General features: G+C 47.0%; 1 protein-coding gene across 1 annotated transcript in view; it reads right to left on the bottom strand.

Annotated features, from left to right (window-relative positions):
• The window catches only part of RIMOC1 (RAB7A interacting MON1-CCZ1 complex subunit 1), a 315,896-nt gene extending 292,108 nt beyond the window's left edge, over nucleotides 1-23,788 (bottom strand). Inside the window, exon 1 of the mRNA XM_078675011.1 lies at nucleotides 23,639-23,788. Within this exon, the coding sequence (XP_078531137.1) occupies nucleotides 23,639-23,756 (118 nt within the window). The 5' untranslated portion in view covers nucleotides 23,757-23,788. The remainder of the gene's footprint in view (nucleotides 1-23,638) is intronic.
• Between the last annotated feature and the right edge of the window lie 1,338 nt (nucleotides 23,789-25,126).

The following is a 25,126-nucleotide window of genomic DNA, read 5'->3' as shown; positions in this document are numbered from 1 at the left end:
GTAGGCCTCCTGGGGTGTTTTTTGCTAGCGTGGGCACACGGCCTCCCTGCTACCGATGTTCATTGCGCATCCATTATTCCTGTTTCCTTTGGTTCCGTGGGCTGCCCCCTTTTTCGTGTGCTTTATTTGCCATGGGGCATATACTGTGGGGCCGCATCCTCTTTTCCCTGTTTTTTAACCCTTTTTTCTGATGCTCTTTTCCCCTTTTTCCCCTTCCTTCTCTCTTTTCCTGGGTCGATGTAGCGGATGGCTTCGTATCAATCCTGACTTCCTTTCTATGTATTGATGCGTATTCTTGTGGTAACGGGTGGGCGTTGGGCAGTGGATGGTTTTGTTTGCTGATGTGGGACTCATGTTTTGCCCTTGCTATGATGTAGCTGTTCCCTTTTTTTTTTTGAAACTCGCTGTGTTTTGCTCCACTGCCTGTTGATGACCCGCCACGGACTTTTGGACTTTAATAACTGCAATGTTCCTGCTCCTCACCCTATTATATTATAAAATTAACCTTCACTTTTCCTTCTCACTGTGGTTTCCATGTGGCTATTTGCTTTGCTTTGTTGCATCTGTTATATCGGAGACCTGCTGGAGTTTCTTTCCTGGCCTATGTGCTAATACAGTGGGGTGGCCGTCCCGATGGGTTGTAGGCCCGTATTTGTCAGCTATATCTGCACAATAAAGGTTTTCCAAAAAAAAAAAAAAAGAAAGATGGAATTTGAGACGAGCAGAAAGAAAATGGAGACAACACCCATCCTCCCCTACGTTGAAATGTCTCAGAAAAATCAGAAATGAATAGAACAAGATCATCAACACAAAAAAGGAATTTATCAGAACAGAATTGGATAACGCCAAAAACAGACCACGTAAATTATTCAAAATCATAAAACAACAATCTAACAAGTTGGCAAAATCTGTCCAAGAGTTCACTAAAACACAACTAAGTTGCGATGAATTTTCTACCTTCTTCATTAACAAAGCCAATAAGTTGGAAGAAGAACTTAGAACCGCCGCAGATAACATTAAAGACAACACGTCTCCATCACTATCTGATCCGAATTATGCGAACAAGATGACTAAAAACAAAGCACACTGGAACACTTTCAAATTATTAGACCAGAATGAAATTGCTAAAACGCTTGCGACCACGAAACCCAACAACCATTATAACGACCCACTACCATCGAAATGCCTAAAAGAAATCAGCCATACCTTGATTCCAATATGGACAGATATCATAAACGCCTCACTCAAACAGGGGTGCCTCCCAGAAAGCCTGAAGACTGAAGAAGTAGTCCCGATCATCAAAAAACCCACAGTGGACCCAACAGATCCAAACAATTACCGCCCAATGACCAACATCCCTTTTCTTGCCAAATTGATAGAGAAATGTGTACAGAATCAGTTGAGTAAACATATCGACAACTTCTCATTGTTAGATGACTGCCAATCGGGATTCAGAGCAAATCATAGCACGGAAATAGCAATCCTACACATTGTCGATGATGCACTTCAAGCTCTAGATCGCAATCAATCTTGTCTACTCATCCTACAAGATTTGTCAGCAGCATTTGACACAGTTAACCACAGTTAAGACTTCACGACAGGATGGGAATGTCCGGCACGGTACTGAAATGGTTCGAATCATTCTTAAAGAACAGAACTCAGAGATTCCTAGTAAACCAATCACTATCGCCATCCTGCCCAAACACACTCGGAGTACCGCCAGGATCCACCCTATCTCCTACACTGTTTAACTTATACATCGAACCTCTTACAGAAATACTAAGGAAATCAAAATATCCTACCACATGTATGCAGACGACACGCAACTTTACATCAAGATTGCTAGCCTGGAAGACATAACCACAATGAATGATGCCCTCAAAATATCGCTAAAATGGCTAACTAACAATCATCTCAAGCTTAACGCTAACAAAACAGAATTCTTACTCATCACACCACAAAAAAAAATCAATCCATAGTGAAAGAATGGTCCAAAATGATCGCAGCATTAAATTGCATCCCTACTCTAGTTGACTCGGCGAAATCCCTCGGAATCACACTGGATGAGAACCTTGATATGAAAACCCACATTAAATCTATGGCAAAAAACGCCCTTTACCACTTGAACTATCCGAGAATGATGAAATCTTTTTTAACGGAGACAGACTTGAAACTAGCTGTGAAATCACTGGTTGTCTCTAGGATTGAATATGGTTGTACTACACTTGCTGGTCTACCAAAAATTTCCACAGCACCCCTAAAAGCCTGCCTTAATGCAGCGGCAAGGCTTATTACAAGGTTGAGGAAATTTGACCATATCTCGCCTCACATTAAAGCCTTAAACTGGTTACCGTACGAAGCCAGAGTACAGCTGAAAATGGCATGCATCACCCATAAAGCGATTCATCACAACACACCTAAATATCTCACCCACAAAATAGAAATTTCAGGAAAAAACAGACCTGTCAGGAGTGCCAATTAGCTGCTCCTGAAACCACCTATCTTCATGAAGAAAAAAGCATATGAGAGGACATTCTCAGGCGTAGCTCCCAGGATCTGGAACTCCCTTCCCGCAAACATCAGAAAAATTACAAGCACTGCAACGTTCAAGAAAGAAATTAAGATCTTTCTTATGAGTAAGTTCCTCCCATAGACAAGACTAGCGCCACCGAAGACTTATCATTGATGTGATGACCAGATACCAAAATATGGGAAAAGAAATTGTGGAAAATGACAATGTATATGTACATAAGCGGCGTTCATTTGTGTTCACCATACCCCTCGCTGTAAGCAGAACGAATACCGCGAAGCATTGCCCGCATCATCTCGCCAGTACAGGCCCATGCACGCACGTATACAACAGCCATTTTAGGCACCAAGGCCTCTCTGCCCACTCCCGATAGCCAGCATCTCTCTCTCCCCCTCACTCCCCAGCCTCGCAAGCATCCCCGACAGCTCCCGGTCTCTCATGCATAGGCCATAAAACCCTCTCCCTCTGCGCGACCCCGCTATAAAAATGACACCCCTGCCTAACCGACACCCCCTGCATTCTTCCCAGGAACACCCTTCCCCTCTTCTGATGACCCCCCCCGGCTACACCTGGCCTCCCGACCCGGTCCCAAGTCATAAAACCAAGCCTCATGGACGTACCACACTGGCCCCGCATAGCAAAGCGTGATCCCGATCTTATCGCCTGCCCAACCTTAGATCTGACCACCCCCTCTTGCCCTCGTGTCCTGTTGGAATGTCCGGCTGTAAGATTACAATCACATGTTACATTTGGGAGGGGAAACGACATCCGAACGACTGGTATGGGAATAGGCCTGAAGCTGGGATTCCAAACATGCCTTTTCGTACTTCAAAGTGCCTTTATTGCAGTAAGGAATGTTTGTACATCATAAACCTGTGTATAAAAGACGAAGCCTCAAAGAAACTTGTTAGAGCACCTCTTGAAGACATTGTACGTGTGTCCGAAATGACAGGCTCTCCTCATGAGAAATAAAACTCTGTTCTTGCACTCCCGCTTCCAGCGCCCGTCTCTTTATTTGGTAACTGGTCAAAATGGGAACTAGGAGGCGTCGTGTGCCAGCAGCCTGGGCATCGGTTGTAAATTGGGCTGTTTTTCCTTAATTGGCGTCCCAACGCGGGGCCCATCAGCGACATAAGGTCCGGTAAGAGACGTCCAGACGATGGGGTGAACATCTGAACGATTGGAGTATACCTGCCTTGAGAGGGCCCTCGTCCGGCTGCCGATTGAATGAACTTCACCGATTCCGAACGGACCTCTCTCAAGTGACCCACTGTCCTGACTGGGATCCCACAGGAATGCTGCAGTAAAAACATGGTGTAAGAGAACGATCGGGCGCTGGAAAGGGAAGGCGAAGAACTGTCCACACGGTCCGGGTAAGGTTAAGTAGGACGTCTTTACATCTGATTGATTGTTTATATTGGAATCGGTATTTAAATACTGGTATTGTTCATTGATTGGTTCATTTAGACTTGGTTGCTACTTGAAGTATTGGTTCTCTTTGAGACATTCTCTGTTTGCAAACAGCGACGAATAGGAACGTTCCTCTCTCTTTGCAAATAGTGAAGGATAGGTAATGCTGACTTTTGTCCCCCGTTGTAATCCGTCATGCCTATTTTTCTCCCCACTGATTGATTGGTTGCTCTGTTGCTCTTTGAGACATTCGCTGTCTACAAACGGGGAAGAATAGGAATATTCTGTCTCCCTTTGCAGATAGTGAAGGGTAGGTAATGCAGACTTTTGTCCCCATTGTAATCCGTCATGCCTATCTTTCTCCCCACTGATTGTTTGTTATCGATTTTTATCGATTATCGCTCTTTTGAGATATTCCCTGTCTACAAACAGAGAAGAATAGGAATATTCTGTCTCCCTTTGCAGATAGCGAAGGATAGGTAATGCGGACTTTTGTCCCCCGTTGTAATCCGTCATGCCTGTTTTTCTCCCCACTGATTGATTGATTGTCTGGACATTTATTGTTCAAGGAATAGTTCTTTTGAGGTATTCTCTGTTTGCAAATAACGTGGAATAGAAATATTCTGTCTAGTCTTTGCAAGTAGTGAAGGGTAGGTAATGCGGACCTTTGTCCCCCGTTGTAATCTGTCATGCCTATCTACTCCCCACTGATTGGTAAACTAGTTCCACCCGGACCATTTATTAGAGGTAGACCATCTGGCTCAACCGGAAGGCGCCCCTAATAAAAAGGACATATGTAAAATATGAAGTAATCACCGTATCCTGTTAACAGAAACTTTAGCGCAAAAACACACTAGAAAAGGAAGGAAAAAGAAATCGAGCAAAATCAGTAGGCCACTGATGATTTTTTTTTTTTACTTCGCTAGAAATAAGAAAACGTTAAAAATAGCCCGCAATAAGAAACATGAAAGTGGTGAGAGAAGTCAAGCTTGACATCACGGCAGCCACGAGGTAGCTAGGCTCCGCCGCCCCTCACTGCTCCAAACATGTCTGTCCCACCGCCCGCCACGCCCAATAACGGTAACATAAGACAGATACCTGTCAGCAGATATCTACCCCCATTCCGGAAGCTCCCGAAGTGCAACAGGTCCACTCACGCCCATCCGGAAGACGAGGCCTCGACACGTGCAGGGCGGGGCCCGGCTGGCCGCCCTCGGCCGGAGAGGAGACGGGGTGGATGGCCCGGGATGTACTGGTCTTCCCATCCTCTTCTTCTAGCGCCTTGCAGGCCACGGGGGGGATGTCTTGCTTATGCCTCCGACCCCCCCCTCTTTCATCGCCTGGTCCGGCCATCACGAATGCCATCGGCCGGAGAAGTCGTGGAGTGGATGGCCCGGAATGTACTGGTATTCCCATCCTCTTCTTCTGACGCCTTGCAGGCCACGGGGGGGGATGTCTTGCTTATGCCTCCGACCCCCCCCCTCTTTCATCGCCTGGTCCGGCCATCACGAAAGTCAGCGCCGGGAGACGGCGTGGGGTGCACTGGGAGGGAGAGGCGGCGCGGACGAGCCTCTCCCACCTCCCCAGGTGGAGGCCTCTCAGCTGCACCCCCAACGCTCCACTCACCCGACAAGGGTTCGTCCACTCTTGTGGTGCAACACCACGTCCGACAGGCTGGTGTCCATCTGCCCTTGCGATCCAACGACTGCCGGTTGCCGCAGAACTCGTAAAATGACGGTCGACTCTGCAAGATTGGACCTGGCGTGCAAAGATGGCCAGGTCGCTTGCCAGCTAGAAAATGAGCCCCCCCGTCCAGAGGCGTTCTCCTCAGCTTTGAAGATTCTATGAGAGCCGCAGGGGCCCCCGACCCCCGCTGGCCCCCGATGGAGAATGACTGCCATGATTGCCCGCGGAACGACCAAGACGTAGCCACGAGACGTCGGCGCTCTCATGCTGGCGCCAGCCTCAGTTTGAATGACTGAAATCCTGCCGACTACCAATTTGATCAGTTCCGGTGGAACACCAGTATGACCCGGTAGGAAAGATTGTTGCCTCCCTCCCCCCTTTAACTGATGGTTCTTATCGGCGGCCCCTTCTGTGCCCTTGAACGAAACTTTTGGACTGCCGAAAGAGGCTCTGGTCCAACCACGAGTTGGTGGAGACATTTTGACTATACTTGGACCTGCCCAACCTCACCCAAAATGGCGCCGGTACAAATGAAACTCGCAACTCCCTGTTGTGTTCCGGTTGCTCAGCCTTGATATCATGATATGTATGCAATGTTTGAAGCGCATGGTGAGAGGGGATGGGTACTGATCGAACATTCGGACAATGAATTGATATCAAGTTCTGACGCGTCACTGTTTGCCGTATTATTGAAAGTTCGAATTTTCGACACTTATGGTACTTACCCACAATGAATTTTCGATATGATTTTATTGCACTTGTCGCACCTTTATGAAATCAACGGTCACCGACTCCGTTCAAATAAATATCCCCTCAGGTACAGTTCCAGTCTGCTCCGTGGCTGGCCCACGTGGTTGTAGACCCGTAGTTGTGCGCCAACATTTTTAAATAAAGTTTTTTAAAAGCAAACATAGTTGTAGCGCTTAGATTGGTAAGTTTTGAATAAATGGCCACTGTTTCCGATATAAGTAAAATACAGGTGAAATGAAGCAACTCGATTACTTAAAGGTTAAAAAGCAGAGTACACAGAAATATTGCAAATGTGAATGGTCCAGGTTTGTTGTGTATATGTTTTTATTATATATTTTTATTTTTGTGCAACATAAAGCAATCGATAGAGGTCCCGGTATTTAGCCTTTACCTTATGTGCCACATGTATCAGGGAAGTTGTTTCAGATGCCCCTAAGCCACTCCAAAGGAATGCCACCTAGCCCCTCTAGTCTCCGTGTCTAGTGAACAAAAACGACCCTGTACCACTGTAGACCATCCCTCCTCCTCGAAGGAGAGCACGAGTTCACCCCCCACTTTACACTGACTGCCCTTTGTTTTGACCCTTCCCTACACACGATCCGTAATACCACACTTGGGCGATCTATGCAATACACAGTCCATCAAAGATTATCTCTCCCGCACTACCGGTCCCTCTGGGCTTAAACGCCGAGATGAAAGGGATTGCATCCCGCGGAGATAGGTCTAGTATGTGGTAAGTAAAAGCATTTTCGGGTTTATGCGCGCTGATGTGTTTTAAAACGCTGCCCCACCCCCTTCTTTTTCCCTTCTTTCTGCAGGACACATCGGAACGTCGACCGAAGTATGGAGAAGGCCTAAACAACACGCCATGGGTCGGCACGGGAAAATTGTATATTGTTTATGGGGACTGCCCCTGAGAACGTGACGAATTTGTGTGATGTGAATGCACGCGTGTATGCCCCGATGTGTATAGCTCGACTGAATACGCGTTGCACACGTTTGAATTGATAAGAGAAATGTTTTATGTATGACTTAAGTGATGATCGAACGGCCGATGGAATGGGAAAAAGGGGTCCGAACATGGTGCCTATACACGACGAACAAACAAAGATGTAGCACTCCCTTACTTAGAAACGACTGTCTCTCTCTCTCTGAACCCAGCGACTAGGAGGGTGACCCGAAGCAGAAACTTGACGGGTTATTGCAGTATGATGAAATATGACTCCAACCGGCACCCCAAATAATGCAACCAAGAATGACGTGCACCCATGAGTAAATTCATACGGTGACTAAATAGGGAAGAGTTCAGGAATGTTCCGGGGTGAGGTTTGCCCAAGTACCCTCCTCCTGGAAGACTAGGAAAATTGTAAAGTGTCTAAGATTTACCACCTCCTTCTTGCACCCTCATAGACATGAAACTCAAAGCTGCCCCATTGTTCTCCCGACTGACACCCTCCGTTGCCTCAGCCTGGATACCCATTCGCTAAAAATGATTCGAAGACCCCACCGTGAGTATTAGCCCGACCAGGTTAGTTCCCGAACAATTGACAAAGGTGTAAGTATTTGCAACAGAGGCCACCAGCAAAGGCAGCCAGATGAATTAAGTAGGATACTAAGGATGCGCAGCATGCAGGAAGAAATCTTTTTGGCCAAGTACTGTTCTATGTTTTGTCTTGGATTCTTGTACGTAATGTATGGATCTACGTCGTCCCTCAGTCTGCATTTCTATATAACTTGACCCCTGCTGTTCTGTGTTGTGTGCGCATTAAATGGCCTATTATTGTACGCGTTTCTCTCTCTCTCTTTCTCTCTCTCCATGTCGGACGTGTACCGAATAGTTTGTTTAAAATGCAGACGACTCTCTCTCTCTCTCTCTCTCTGAGGGTCCCCCTGTTCCCTCTTCCTTTGTGTGGTAACGTTGTGCCCCGCCGGCACAAGCCTAATTGGTTTTTTTTAACACAAAGGTGTTCGGCAAAAATTGACAGAAACTAAAACAATTGTAATTTGCCATATTACTACCCTCCTTTCTGTAAAATGATGGAATTTGAATTGGCTAAGAAGGAAAGGACAGGTAAGACGACTGATGTCCCCTAATCTGGCCTTTTTAGGTCTCGCCTAGACGAAAGCAAAGCGAAGCTTTGCTGTCTAGGGCGAGACGACTTATGTTGTTACTTCTGGGGGAATGAGGACAGCAATCTTCCACGCGCTTTTTCTTCGAGATTGTACCCGTGAGCGCGCACGTAGTCACTCACGCATGCGCACAAAGAAAGCCATACACACACTGCATATACACACACGCACCCCCCCTTAAACAGACACACGCGCACACAGACAGACACAAACACACTCAAACAGACACACACACACGCGTACACCCCACCCCCACTCACCCCTCCTCTCACTCAACACACTCACCTGTTCTGGCGGTGCTCGGCGGCGGATCTGCATCTCAGGCGGCGGTAGCGCTTTGCGGGGCTCTCTCACCACATGAGAGCCCCGCCTTCCCCATGCGCCCGCCCGCTCTTCACCCGGTCCCCCATCTCGGGACCGGGACTCAATGCGGAGCCTTCGTGGCTCCTCGGGCAGCTCTCTCTCCCTCTCGCCGCGATGGGGCGGGACTTCCGGTTGGGGCCGCGCTGTGATTGGCCGGCTTCCCAACCGCTTCCGGGTCGTCGCAGGCAGTGCGGCGGCCCGGCGGGTATTTGTTTTATTTATTTGACACCTGATTCAATCTTGAAAGTGAGGCCCGGCTGAGACTGTACCTCCTCCTCCTGTGCTTACACATGATGCCTGCTGCTTGTGTGATGGAGGGGAGGAACGCGTGTGTTTGTGCATAATCAAGGGAGGTATGTCAATTAAGTTGACAAAAATGCATTCAGTTTAAATGAGATTGAAGTAATTTTTAATATTGCTAAAACATACATTTTCTGGAACTTTACTGAAATACTTTAACTTGGATCAACATTGATGCGTTTATTATTCCTTGCGTAGCAGTGTCTTACAAGTTTGTTTCCAGTTTCACATTTCATTTAAATTATGATCTGACCCTGTACATTTTTGCAATTTTTATTTTATTTATTTTTTGCATTTGTAATGCGCGCAGATACCCACAAAGGGTTTCCCGGCGCCATGGCTAAGAGAACAACACACAGAAAGCAACTGATGACAACAGATCGACGGCTATTTATTTAAACAGTTATTTATTAAACAGCCAGGTTTTAACTTGTTTCTTAAAACTGACAAAGTTCTCCTCTTTGCGCAAGGCTAAAGGGAGGGAGTTCCAAAGAACTGGTCCCAGGTGGGAAAAAGATTTACCTCCCATTCGGGCCAGTTTGAATCTGGGAACCGTGAAGGTTGCTCCGTTTGAAGAGCGGAGATTCCGTACAGGTACGTGGGGCCTAACCAATTTCTGCAGATACCGTGGTGCGGTTCCCGCTCTGATCTTGAACATGTAGGTCAAGGCCTTAAACCGGACCCGGTTCTCAACTTTCAACCAGTGCAGGTCTCTAAGGTGATTCGAGATCCTTGCTGTCCTAGGAATCTTACACAACAGCCTGGCTGCGGAGTTCTGGACCAGTTGTAACCGCCTGGTTACAGCTAAATTGGAGCCCAGATAAAGAATGTTACCGTAGTCAAGCCTAGATGTTATTAGCGCATTGACTACGGTCTTCTGGGTATCCACAGGCAGCATCCAGATAATCTTCCGCAGCCATTTAATGATCGTGAAACAAATACCAGCCACTTTATTAGCCTGTTGTTTCATCGATAAAGAATCGTCGATACACACCCCTAGGTTTCTAACCTGGGTAGCTGGACTGGGGAAAGCGCCCAAGGATGGCGGCCAGTGCCTCTCCTGCCACAGATCACGATTTTTTCCCAGGAGAATAATCTCCGTCTTCTCCCCGTTGAGCTTCAGCTGGTTTGCTGACATCCAGCTGAAGACCTCCTGTAGACCAAGCTTCAGGGTTGAAGGGGATGAAGACTCTGAGTTGGTAAGGGAAAAAATAATCTGTGAATCGTCCGCGTAGGTCATAAGTTCAAGACCTACCCGCTCTGCTAAATCAGCGAGGGGGCGGAGATAAAGGTTGAAAAATAATGGACTTAAAATTGAGCCCTGGGGCACGCCATGAGGTGACGGAAAAATATCCGACTGGGCGTGAGAGGACGAGATCTGAAACGTCCGGTTGCTCAGGTAAGATCTAATCCAGTCCAATGCGGTCCCTCCGACACCATCCCCACTCAGCCTGGCAAGCAGTCTGTTGTGCGAGATGGTGTCGAAAGCCGCGCTCAAATCGAGCAGGACGAGAGCAACCGTTTGTCCGTCGTCCAAAAGTCCCCTGATCTTCTCCGTGACTCCCAAGAGGGCAGATTCGGTCGAATGGCCTGCCCTGAAGCCCGACTGGGAATAATGGAGCAAGTTGTTGTTCTCCGTGTACGATGAAAGCACGCCATGGATATGCTTCTCCAGAATTTTTGAGAAAGCAGGCAGCAGAGATATTGGGCGATAGTTTGCAAGAACCTCTGGATCAGCAGATGGCTTCTTCAACAGAGGGCTGACCATAGCGTGCTTCCACGGTGCCGGGACAGTTGCCAGACGGATGGAAGCATTAAGTGTCTCGGCAATAGTTCCTAAAGCACCGTCATCCAGTTGGCATAGAATGTTAATAGGGAGGGGATCACGCGGAGAGCCTGATTTGATGGAGGTCGCCAAGGATTTTAAGGTGCCCACGGAAATATAAGGCCAGGAATCTAGCCGATTTCCTGATGGGCTTTCTGAAGGAAGAGCTTCCCTAGCCTCCCTCACCGGGGAATTAATGTTTGCAAGAATAGTGTCGATCTTTCCCACAAAGTACGTAGCAAGATCTTGGCATTTTTGAGGGGTCAAGGGGCGCGCGACCGCCGAAGAGTTTGCTCCGGCTAAGTCTTTCACTGTGTTAAAAAGGGTCCGTGCTTTATTGGCAGCCATATTGATGGTCTCCGTTACGTAAAATGCCTTAGCTCTGGAACAGGCCGTGTGATAGAGGTTTCTGGCCTTACGGTATAGTTCCTTAGATTGAGGATCATAGTGCTTGCGCCACTTCCTCTCAAGTCCCTTACACTTAGTTTTTTCCAGCTTCAGTTCTTCCGTATACCAGGGAGCCGGGGGCCGATGGACATTCCCTCTACACCTGGTAACGGGTAGGCAAATATCCACTGCACTCTCTAGCCAGGCGTGGGCTTCCAGCGCATTGATCTCCATGTCCTCACCTAAAGCTGGGGGGGATACCTGTAGAGCATTCTGCAGTTCGGTCAGATCTATCTTTTTCCAGTTTCTCATGGAAATTGGGGGCCGGGCAGAACCTAGCTTCTCAGGTTGTGTAAGCGTAATACTAAAGAGCGTTAGGAAATGGTCCGACCAACAAATAGGGTCGGTTTTTAACCATTTCAGCTCCTGTATATTGGAGATAATGGGATCCAACAGGTGCCCAGCTTTATGCGTGGGGTCCTCATTTCTCAGGGACATATTCAAAGTATTAAAATCTTCCAAAAGGTTGGAAGCGATGCAGTTGGATTTATCCTCAAAATGGAGGTTTAAGTCTCCCAATATAGTCAAATTTTGGGCATTTAAGAAGTAAGGGGAAATAAGATTAACCAAATTTGCAGCCCATACACTGCCGTTACCCGGGGGGCGGTAAATTAAAAAGCCGGAAAACATGAAATTAGGATTCAATGATATTTTAAAAAATGCGGCTTCGCATCCAGAGATATTAACCGTTTCAAAGTCACAATTAAAATCCCTGGCAAAAATCACCGCAATACCCCCGCCGACCTGTCTTTCTCTGTCTACTCTAACAATAGCATAGTTAGAGGGCAGAGCGGCGGCTACATCGGGACCTGAGCCGTCGTGCAACCAGGTCTCTGTTAAAAATATCGCACAAGGTTTTTCTTCCATTAGGAGGTGATGGATGTCAGCTTTGTGTTGGGGCAGTGATCTACAATTCACAGTATAAAAAGTGAAAGTGCGAGAGTTTACAACAGAGGTTAGAGTAGGTGGCCTAAGCTTGTATGGGACCTCTGAATAGGGTTGAATGTTGGTTAGTGCAAAAGCACAATGAGGGCACGCATGTGTACCTTTTAAGGAAGGCTTTAGAATGGAACAGTTATTAGTAATGTTAGGGCGCAACGCCCGTATTTGGTCCACTGTAATCCTACCTGTCTCGACATTTCGTGCCCCGTGACCCGGCCTGGCACGGACGGGCACAGACGGGCTGGTCTTGGGCTCGTCTTCGGCGCAGTCCGAGGCGCCTACCCTGCGCGCCATCGCTGCGCGCTGGGGCCGACGAGTAGCTAAATACCCTTCAGGAAGCGGAGGTCTAGAGCGCTAACCGCTCGAGGCTCCGTTAGGTGCCGCCCCTGTCCCGCCCTTCACAACCGCGATTGGCTGGGGTGCCGGTTGTTTCAAAACGGAGCGAGAACAGCCCTCAAAAGAAGATGCAAGTCCCTGGTGAGTGCAAGTAAGTGCTCAAATTGACAGGGTGAATAATAAAAGCAGAGTACAATCACTACAATGGTTTCAAATGTCATTAAAAAGTCGAGTTACTACTCGAGAACACAGGGCAAAGTTCACCAATCTGTCTAGTGTGCCTCAGAGATTAAAACGCTTTCAAGTGTTGCAAGGCTCGGCGCCCAGCGGGGAGTAAGCTGCCACCAAAACTCTTACCGCGAAAGCGCCAGCCTCCTCGCAACCTAAATACCCTTCAGGAAGCGGAGGTCTAGAGCGCTAACCGCTCGAGGCTCCGTTAGGTGCCGCCCCTGTCCCGCCCTTCACAACCGCGATTGGCTGGGGTGCCGGTTGTTTCAAAACGGAGCGAGAACAGCCCTCAAAAGAAGATGCAAGTCCCTGGTGAGTGCAAGTAAGTGCTCAAATTGACAGGGTGAATAATAAAAGCAGAGTACAATCACTACAATGGTTTAAAATGTCATTAAAAAATCGAGTTACTACTCGAGAACACAAGGCAAAGTTCACCAATCTGTCTAGTGTGCCTCAGAGATTAAAACGCTTTCAAGTGTTGCAAGGCTCGGCGCCCAGCGGGGAGTAAGCTGCCACCAAAACTCTTACCGCGAAAGCGCCAGCCTCCTCGCAACCTAAATACCCTTCAGGAAGCGGAGGTCTAGAGCGCTAACCGCTCGAGGCTCCGTTAGGTGCCGCCCCTGTCCCGCCCTTCACAACCGCGATTGGCTGGGGTGCCGGTTGTTTCAAAACGGAGCGAGAACAGCCCTCAAAAGAAGATGCAAGTCCCTGGTGAGTGCAAGTAAGTGCTCAAATTGACAGGGTGAATAATAAAAGCAGAGTACAATCACTACAATGGTTTAAAATGTCATTAAAAAATCGAGTTACTACTCGAGAACACAGGGCAAAGTTCACCAATCTGTCTAGTGTGCCTCAGAGATTAAAACGCTTTCAAGTGTTGCAAGGCTCGGCGCCCAGCGGGGAGTAAGCTGCCACCAAAACTCTTACCGCGAAAGCGCCAGCCTCCTCGCAACCTAAATACCCTTCAGGAAGCGGAGGTCTAGAGCGCTAACCGCTCGAGGCTCCGTTAGGTGCCGCCCCTGTCCCGCCCTTCACAACCGCGATTGGCTGGGGTGCCGGTTGTTTCAAAACGGAGCGAGAACAGCCCTCAAAAGAAGATGCAAGTCCCTGGTGAGTGCAAGTAAGTGCTCAAATTGACAGGGTGAATAATAAAAGCAGAGTACAATCACTACAATGGTTTAAAATGTCATTAAAAAATCGAGTTACTACTCGAGAACACAGGGCAAAGTTCACCAATCTGTCTAGTGTGCCTCAGAGATTAAAACGCTTTCAAGTGTTGCAAGGCTCGGCGCCCAGCGGGGAGTAAGCTGCCACCAAAACTCTTACCGCGAAAGCGCCAGCCTCCTCGCAACCTAAATACCCTTCAGGAAGCGGAGGTCTAGAGCGCTAACCGCTCGAGGCTCCGTTAGGTGCCGCCCCTGTCCCGCCCTTCACAACCGCGATTGGCTGGGGTGCCGGTTGTTTCAAAACGGAGCGAGAACAGCCCTCAAAAGAAGATGCAAGTCCCTGGTGAGTGCAAGTAAGTGCTCAAATTGACAGGGTGAATAATAAAAGCAGAGTACAATCACTACAATGGTTTAAAATGTCATTAAAAAATCGAGTTACTACTCGAGAACACAGGGCAAAGTTCACCAATCTGTCTAGTGTGCCTCAGAGATTAAAACGCTTTCAAGTGTTGCAAGGCTCGGCGCCCAGCGGGGAGTAAGCTGCCACCAAAACTCTTACCGCAATTGTTCTGGTATGTGGGATTGGCTTATTTGTGTTGGCTCCGCAGGGACTTATTGTGTCTGACATTTGTCTAACGTTATCCATGCTTGTGAGTGCTGATATGCTTCAAATCCAATTAACAGACAGTCTCAGAAGTTAATGTGATAACCGTACACTTGCAAGGCCTTCTATAATGGTGTTAGTAGAAATGGTACACCGTGATCAGACAAATACTTTGAAGGCAGAGTTATGACTTCCGTGTTTTTTTGGGCTGCACGGAAATGTCACGTGTTTGTTGTGCTCTGAAGCACGTTTCTTTTTACGGATGCACCGTTAGTGGTAATAATCAGTTACTTGCGTCTCTGTGGGAAAGATTGCAGGTACTAATAACATGCGTCAGGGAATTCCTAAAATGAGGAATGCACTACAGTGCAAGGCGTGTGTCCGTTTTATCTGGTCTTGGTTGGTTTTAAATTCTCTTTCTGAGGCTCTACCAGCCCCCTTTGTAACTCTAATCTTGCAATTAGTCACGAACTAAAGTAAACAAGCAAGCATTGGGGATTTAAAAACCCTCCTTTTGGCTTAGCCGTGCGTAGCGCTGGGCGGGATTCCGCGAAGGCTATACCCTCCCTCCTACCCCGTTTACAGGTTACAAGAGGTTGGTTTGCAAAGCCTCGAATGCAAGAACTTCCTAGCCTACGCTACGGTGAATCCGTTTCTAGACAATAGCAGTGTTGTATGTAGGCTGCATCAGTTTACAAACATCTTAAGTATACAAAAGCATGTCATGTATAATCTGTATGCAGTTGTTGTCTATCGCCAATGTTTTTTCCCCCTAACCATTTTAATTTAACATTACTTTGCGTTGTGTGTAGGGGATTGGACGTCCCGAATTTCCAGAGGACTGCCCGACGCTTATTTTGCATTCAAATACATGTCCCGGTTTTTGGGACAAATGTCAATTCATCATGCAGAGCGTAATTGAAATGAAACTCTCTCTGCTCTTCTTTCCACAAGCGCGTTGGAAGTCTGAAACAATTTAAGCATTTTAGTTTATTTCAGGCAGCGCATGAGGAGATGGGTACATGGGGCAGACAGAGTGGGGAGAAGGACAGGGGGGCTCAGGGTAGAGGTCCTGTCATAGCTAATGTCATGGAATCATGTAAACGTAGTCTTATGAATATAAATATGCGTGTATGTATATATGTATTCACTGAAAAAACCATAGGTTATAGACCATATATAGTTAGGGCTTAGCATTTAAAAAACTTTATTTTACTCACACAAAACCATTGAAATTCCATATATAGTTAGTTGCACTAACTATATATCGCGCACCCGCAATCCACTGCTGATGATGTCACATATTACATCATTCATGACATGGTCAGTGACATCACTGATGACATCACCAAAGTTAAGCGATATTTATCCCTAACGATGCTTAGCAACGAATTTTTTACCGCTAAGCATCGTCAGAAATTATCGCAGATAAACCTTGCTATTATCAAGGTTTATCGCAAATGCGATAAAAAACGGCCGCAATGCATTAATATCGCTGAAAAGTCAGCGATATTCATGCATTGAGCTAATGCTCTTAGCCATGTTATCCACCTCCCATTGGATAACATGGCTAAGAACTGCTCAGGGCAGGTGTTACTTTTTGGAGATATTCGCGCTTAGCGCGAATATCTCCAAAAGTTGGTAATAGGAGATAGCGATGTTAGCGACTGTTTCCAGTCGCTTACATCTTGGCATGCCCACTTTGCATGTCATTAGTGATAAATATCACTGACATGCAAAGTGGGGCCCAAGATGGTCGCTATCTCCTACTAGCGGTCGCTAACTGGTGTTAGCGACAGCCAGGTAATACGGAGATAATTTTATCTCCGCTTTCTTGGCTTTTAAAGCCAAAAAAGCGGAGATAAACCCCCTTGATAATATGCCCCGTTATCTCTCCCACACTACCGGTCCCCCTGGGCTTAAATGCCGAGATGGTAGGGACTGCATCCCGTGAAGATAGGCCGAGGCGTCACTCAGCAGAAAAAAAAGTTAAAATAAAGTCTATAAACATACAATAAGTTAAAAGTCAATCATTCTTCATTCCTTGTAGTACGCTCCCCAGTCCGCTTCCCGTTACGCTAACCGGGCGCACCCCACCAAAAAGTACGCGAACTGGAGCGCTGCCCGTTCCGCTGTTACAGATATATATCTTTTTTTGAACGTTAATTTCTCAAAATCCACTGGAGCACATATATTGAGACATAGCAAAGGCACATCGGGCTACCAGTCCCTACAATTTTGCCAAGTTTCGTGCAAATCCATTCAGCCGTTCGATTATTATTATTTTTTTTTTATTTTTGCCCCGCGGGGCCCTTTTAAAACCTCCACATCAAACCTAGGGGGTCAGGGAGGATCTACTATGCCCCCTTATGGTCATTTTCCCCTTCGCTTTGGCCTCCTCTTGTCTCTCGATCCTACCGAGAGACAAGATGGCGGCCGCTACGGACTGTTTGGAATGTTTACAGACGCCGGAGAACCAATCAGCTTCGCTTCACAAAGCTCCATAACGCGAAAAGTACGCGAACTGGAGCGCTGCCCGGTCCGCTGTTACAGATATATATCTTTTTTTGAACGTTAATTTCTCAAAATCCACTGGAGCACATATATTGAGACCTAGCAAAGGCACATCGGGCTACCAGTCCCTACAATTTTGCCAAGTTTCGTGCAAATCCATTCAGCCGTTCGGGCTAAAAGTGAGGCCAACCGCCCTATGGAAAACTCAATGTTAAAAACACGTTTTGGGACCCCCCTTTTTTCTCGGCCCCCCCTTGACGAAACCCCCCCAAATTTTCAGGGGCTACTCAGAAACAAAATGTTCCATTTTCCTGAAAATTTCAGCCAATTCCGTCCACAAACGCCAAAGTTATTAGACATAGAATTTTCAAAAATCCCATAGAGAAAAAATCCTAACTATATATACCTACTGGCGACCGCCAGTAGGTAATATACGTGTGTGTGTATGTATATGTATATATATATATATATATCCACTGCAGAAATTGGTGTGAGTTCACCATCACTGCAGATATATAGGTGTGAGATTACTATTACTGCAGATATATAGGTGTGAGATTACTATTACTGCAGATATATAGGTGTGAGATCATCATCACTGCAGATATAGGTGTGAGATCACTATCACTGCAGATATATAGAATACCTACGTGTTCGGTATACGAGAGTTTAAGCTAGTGGCATTGTAAATGACGCCTTTTATTTATGTTTTGAAAACAAAAATAAAAGGCATTGTCATTTACAATGTCAATAGCTCAATCTGCTGTAAATGCGAGACCTATTGCATTGCAAATGCTTGTTCATAGGGGGACTATATGTCAGTGGCCCTCTGTTCTCAGTTCGTTAGAAGCACAATCCCCAATGCCCAGATTGCCCCACCTCTCTGCACCCAAGTACGGATGTCCAAAACATCCTCGTTTCTCCCGATTGACCCCAGCTCCATACCCCGAAGTATAACTGATGACCCTGATTAACCGTTGTTCCGCGAGAAAAGAATGTTTAGCCTCTGTCCCTCTCTCATGATGATAGAAGACTGCCAGGGCTTGGGTTAGAAAGACGAGTCTCTACCGAAGGATCCGATTTCGAGTTTGATGGAATACGCAGTTGATAAGAGTCTGACTTCTCTCCATATACGTCATGAATGAACGCCAAATAGACTTAGTACAAGCTCAGTAGAAATGCCCGCATACATACTCCATAGTGATAACTTCTGACCGTGACCGATGAACGCATCCCCAACTACTTAAGATTGGGGGAGGAATTGAAATGTATAAATGTCTTCTCCTGCCAGTTCTCTAAAAGCTTGTTTTGTACCCATTCAAAGATACACAATCACCGGAGGAGAGGGGCCGGACGTGACGCACAGCCTAGCTGCAGATCATGAAGCACATGTGACCTCGACCAAAGGTGGAGCTGCAGAGCAACGAGACGCGGGACGAGGCACCACTCTCAAACACGGAATCTGAAAGGATGGAGGGCTGCCTTGAAGCCCTCTGTTTGCTGACCCACGCGTGCCAGAAGTCCCCGCCCCTTTGAGCCCGATTTGATGGGCCTGCCTGCTCGTTACCCTTTGCTCCCTTGGTCTGTCTCAAAGATCTGATCCCACTCCGCCCTCTCTTCCCTCGATTATCCGACAATCCCCCCTTTCTTTCACATGGATTTTGACTCTGAGAAGAAGAACAGCATTTAGGTAGAATAGGGTTTGCCACGAAAGGAGAAAGAAATGCAGGTGCCCAGCATGAGGCACCCTTAAAAAGATTAGTTAGGAAACAGGACTGTGGTCTAACAGCAGAGGACAGATCGCACCCTGCGACGTGTAAGGATGGATCCGAGCTGGACCTATAGCTCCACCGCCGGTGCTCAACACCGCCAACGGAAGAAAACGAACTATTAGAACCTACCAGTGATGGCTCGCTGCTAAAAAGACACTGTGGCGAAGACCCCCCCTCCCCTTTCTGGACTTTCTACCCCCCCCCGGACTAATTGCTTGTATTGAACTGAATTCCTCCCTCAACCACTTTGTATTGCTTACAAAATGTTTCATCGGTCACTTTTAACTGTACATTGATACCGCCGGAGAGAGAGTCAGAACATGGTTCCATAATGTGTACATAACACGACAAATGTAAATTCATCTGTATTGCACCTCGTCTGTCGTATCAACTGCACATGGTTATATGCAATCCGCCAGTGTTGACAAAACGCTATTTCATTGACCACTCATGGCTATATGTACACCCCGTCAGTTATGATAAACACGGAAATGAACTAACTTATGTTAAAAAGCGGCGACTGTGGAAAATGACAATGTATATGTACATAAGCGGCGTTCATTTGTGTTCACCATACCCCTCGCTGTAAGCAGAACGAATACCGCGAAGCATTGCCCACATCATCTCGCCAGTACAGGCCCATGCACGCACGTATACGACAGCCATTTTAGGCACCAAGGCCTCTCTGCCCACTCCCGATAGCCAGCATCTCTCTCTCCCCCTCACTCCCCAGCCTCGCAAGCATCCCAGACAGCCCCCGGTCTCTCATGCATAGGCCATAAAACCCTCTCCCTCTGCGCGACCCCGCTCTAAAAATGACACCCCTGCCTAACCGACACCCCCTGCATTCTTCCCAGGAACACCCTTCCCCTCTTCTGATGACCCCCCCCCGGCTACACCTGGCCTCCCGACCCGGTCCCAAGTCATAAAACCAAGCCTCATGGATGTACCCCCCTGGCCCCGCATAGCAAAGCGTGATCCCGATCTTATCGCCTGCCCAACCTTAAATCTGACCACCCCCTCTTGCCCTCGTGTCCTGTTGGAATGTCCGGCTGTAAGATTACAATCACATGTTACATTTGGGAGGGGAAACGACATCCGAACGACTGGTATGGGAATAGGCCTGAAGCTGGGATTCCAAACATGCCTTTTCGTACTTCAAAGTGCCTTTATTGCAGTAAGGAATGTTTGTACATCATAAACCTGTGTATAAAAGACGAAGCCTCAAAGAAACTTGTTAGAGCACCTCTTGAAGACACTGTACGTGTGTCCGAAATGACAGGCTCTCCTCATGAGAAATAAAACTCTGTTCTTGCACTCCCGCTTCCAGCGCCCGTCTCTTTATTTGGTAACTGGTCAAAATGGGAACTAAGAGGCGTCGTTTGCCAGCAGCCTGGGCATCGGTTGTAAATTGGGCTGTTTTTCCTCAAAATGATAGAGCCTTGTAGAAATACTACCTCAGAACATTGTTAACTCATGTCTTATTCAATACCGACCCTTTATTGTTCCCCTATATTAGCCTTTTAGTTGCTAGGTCGAAAATGAAACTATTTAAGTCTGTAAGATCTTACTGCTCTATGTACATTGTGTTTTTAACTCATACCTTATGTTGTTAAGCGCTCTGATACCCATGGGTCATGTCCGCGCTATAGAAAAGTGCTAATAAATAAATAATAAATAAATAAATAAATAAATAAATAAACCTCTAAGGGCTCTCACCAAAAAAGATGCTGCATGGAAATGGGGAAAAGAAGAAGAAGAGGCATTCTAAAGGGTAAAGTTGAGCAAAACCACCATGGCCTACTTCAATACTGCCCGCCGTACGGAAATAATAGTGGACGCCAGCCCCGTAGGGCTAGGAGCACTCCTCGCTCAAGAGATAGAGCCTGGGACGGAGGCCCCACTGGCGTTCGCAAGCAAAGAGCTCACAGCAACCGAAGCTCGTTACTCCTAAATTGAACAAGAAGCGCTAGCCATCAAATGGGCTTGTAACCACTTTCATCTCTATACCATCGGACACCCCTTCAAAATTGTAACCGACCACCAACCACTACTCCCTCTGTTCAGAGGCACCGCTCCGCGTCCGCCTCCCAGGATCGAAAGGTGGGCAATACAACTACAGCATTACCAAATGGAGATAGAGTACAGACCCGGGGCCAAGAATCCGGCCGACTTCCTGTCACGACATCCGCCAGAGGTGCTCCCAGGAGATGACGAACAGGAACATATCAAAGAATACGTACACATGCGGTCTCAATTGGCCTGTCCACGAGCCCTCACAATAGAAGAGATTAAGGCAGATAGGGATAATGGCGCAGTACTTCAGAAGGTACTGGAAGCCCTACGCTGTGGGTATTGGGAAGGGTTCCTCCAAGGCATCACAGGATGGAACGTAGCAGACCGAACCCGGCTGCAGAAATGGTGGAGAGTCAACGACGAGCTAAGCGCTACCAACAGTGTCATGGTACTACGAGGGTCACCGGTTGTCATCCCGGTAGGACTCCAAGAACGAGCAATAGTTCTGGCAGATGAAGGCCATCAAGGGACCGTGAGAATTAAGTCACGGATGAGGGAAAAGGAGTGGTTCCCTGGCTTAGAAGCAGCTGTAGCCACTTGTTAGAAACTGCTGTGCCTGCCAACTTACCGGCAACCCATAAGAACCAACGCCAGTGAAAACAGAGGATCCAGAGCCCTCTCCGTGGTCATGGGTGAGTCTAGACTTTGGGAGTTTCCCTAACGGAAGAGTGACTGCTGTTCTGGTCTTCAGTTACACGTACTACCCTCTTGTAGAAGTCATACCATCCACATCATTCAACTATCTGCAGACCAGTACTGGAGAAGGCATTCGCCCTTTTTGGTCTACCCCAAGTTGTGAAAACCGACAACGGACCACCGTTCCAAGGAGGAGAGTTCAAGGAACTACTAACACAGCTTGGAGTCAAACACCACTGCATCACCCCGCAATGGCTGCAAGCTAACGGCGAGGTAGAACATTTCATGCGAACACTAAACAAAATCCTCTCAATAGCAATGGCGGAACAGGCTGATCCTGGAGTGGCCCTTCACCGATTTTTAAGAGAATATCGCACTATCCCACACTGCACCACGCAGTGGTCACCGTGGGCACTAATGTTGGCCAGGCCCCAGCGAGACACCATGCCAGTGGCCGACAACTGGGTGCCAGAACCATACAATCCAGTTGAAACACAAACTCGACGAATCATGACTAACAACAAAGCTAGCAGCCGAAGAAGAGCACAAACCTGAGTCATAGCACCCGGATGCACTGTCCTAGTGCGCCCCCGCAGCTGCGGAAGAAAATTCAGCACAATGTATGAGCTGGGACTGTGGACAGTACTGAACATCAACGGAACTGCCCTCACCGCTACATGAGGAGAAACCATCACCCGGAACATTTCCTGGTTCAAGCAGGTACAACCGGACGATGCTGAGCCATCACATCCCAGGGGCCTAAGTGATGAGTCCCTTCCAAATGGCGGTTTGTCTCCGCGCTCAGACGACACTCCAGGCAGGAATCCTGAAACTGTCACTCTACCCACAGACGGTGGACAACATAACATCTTGGAAGCTGCGCCAGCCGCCAGCCCGGTGAGAAGCCAACACGACACGCAGCACCGGTACAACTTAAGACCAAAGACTTTGCATGTTGACGCCTCATTGACATTCCTGTTGGGCACTGATTTGGGATGGGATGTAATGGTCTAGTCCGCAGTAGTGAAACCCATAGCCCGGAAACACACAATGTAACACTCTTGTGTTACATTGGCGGAGGTCGCACAGGACTTCCGGCCCAGACCACCACCACAGTTTACTTGTCGTGTCTGCAGGGAATTGGGCCGTGATATAGTGCCACCATAACACGCTCATTGCTGCCGGCCTCAGGGTTGTAGTCATTCAGCTGTGTTCCATCTTCAATTTGCTCATCATGCTTCCGGCCATTGGTTGTAGGCAAATTAATATTACGGGCTCCAATAAATGGAATTGTTCCATATAAGGTAAGACGAAGTGGCTTTACCACTTCTTGTTTTAACTTGTGTCAACTTTTTTAATCTTTTGTTATTTTAAGCTATTTTACCGTATTATAAGCATATCTATCAAATGCTCTGATCTAAGAGACGCAAACGATTGTGATATATATTCCTGCGATGTCAACCATACGTAAATTTGGTCTCATGCTTAAAGAATGTTGAAAACTTCAGACTTCTGGATTAGTAAACTAAGAAAATACACTGTCACATTGCATCTTTGATGACACTGAGAGTTGCAATACACGTTCCAATGAAGAAAAAAATTAAGGCTACATGATTGCAACGTGGAAGGAGATCCGAAATAGTAATGAAGAACATTCAGTAGGGCGACCTAAATAAAAGTAACGGCTTGCCAGTACAAGCGTGAACTAACGCAACATAACTTGGTTGCTTTAAAACTGTGCCAGAGCGAACAGTAACAGCCCAGAGGAACAGCATCGTGTGAATATCATGACCGCCACCACCATCTTCATAGACCCCGCCCCGGTTCCACCAGCTGATGAGACAACGCCCACAGTTTAGCTCCCAATAACGAGCTTCTGGAAATAAGTCCCGCCTTCCCCCGACAGATGTCGCCCCATCTCACCCTCTTGACTCGATGCCTTCTCCAGACTCTTCCATCTCTTCCCTAGACGCTCCGCTCTCTCCTGCAGCAATGCGTCAAAATCTGTCTCCTGTAGCAAAGCGTCACTCTGGACAGACATAGCGACAAAACTGCAGTAACCGCCGTGCTCACGTGACGGATTCTATCCACGTGATTTCTATCCACGCGCACCCGGAAGTAGCCCATCTTGACGCGCTGGATTTAGGAGGAGGCAGCGTTGGGTGACGATACTACAAGGAAAGGAAAACAAATAGTAGGCAATTGTGCGGAGTATTCGCTGGCAGTATTATTTGGTTATTTTGCCATTTCAACAATATAATGTAGTCTGGACTTTGAGCAACATTGCACCTTGTTAGTACCAGGGTATAATGTTGCCATTTTAACAATAATACTGCCTGCACTTACAAAATTAGTAACATGGTATAACATCTGAATACACCAATCAGCAGATCAACTTTTCAAATAAATGGCAGGCAAGTAAGTACTGGTGGGTGGGTGGGTATTAAAGTGAGCTAATGTGACTTAACGACCGAGTTTGACTGAAATAAGGGGTTTTGGGGATGGAGAGAGTCCCCCCCCTCCCCCCTCGGAGAAATTTTTAAAAAGAGAGGGGCACCTAGTACATTTTAAAGCTAATTTTGATAAAACAGGGAAGTTTAAAAAGCTAATTCTCAAAGTGTAGCCTACTTAATACACATTTTAAAGCATTTTCGCAGTTGCGAGATTTTGAGCTATTGGCATTGTAAATGGCAATGACTTTTATTTATGTGTTTAAAAAATCTGCAATAATAAAAGGCATTGTCATTAACAATACCAATAGGTCAAAGTTTCTAAAATGAGAGACCTATTGCATTGCAAATGCTTGGTGTTTACAAGCGCCCCATGCTGCGATTTCACATTAAGAGAGGCCACGCCCCTTTCTTAAAACGGGCCGTTTCTAAAGAAAGGTCCGCGGCCACTATTAAAGTAAACGCGCCAAAAAAAGCATTTGTTTGTCCAGTTGACAGACAAATGCTTTTTTAAAATAAAAAAGCACCAGTGAACGCGCGCATGGTGTGCTGAATGTTGCAGGAAAGCATATGGTGCCTGCAGTAAGAGAAACTCATTAAAGAAAGTAGTGTTAACAGACTAAATAGGACGTACGGTGAAACAACCGCTCTAAAAGGGCCAGTCCTCATGGGAGGTTACAAATGAAAACAAGGCGGTACTAAGGAGGGACTAACAAGCCTATTAACGAATCAGAAGCAAGCATTTAGGAAGGACAATGACACAAGCCAATTACAAGTATGGGCATCAGCATGCCTCGCAGAATAGTGCATGCGCTGCCCAGGCTCAACCTAAAAACCTGAAAGAGTGGCCCATATCATGCAGCATTGGTTTCAACAGTTACTGTAGTGTTTAATTTGTACAAAGCAGGTGATGGACAGCACTAATTATGCCACCCACACAAGGAGCCTTAAAAAGAGATCT

This window comes from Lissotriton helveticus, chromosome 2_1 (genome assembly GCF_964261635.1).
Source record: "Lissotriton helveticus chromosome 2_1, aLisHel1.1, whole genome shotgun sequence".
Classification (NCBI taxonomy): Eukaryota; Metazoa; Chordata; class Amphibia; order Caudata; family Salamandridae; genus Lissotriton; species Lissotriton helveticus.
Note: the sequence above shows the minus strand (reverse complement) of the source record. Positions and strands in the feature narration are given on the sequence as shown.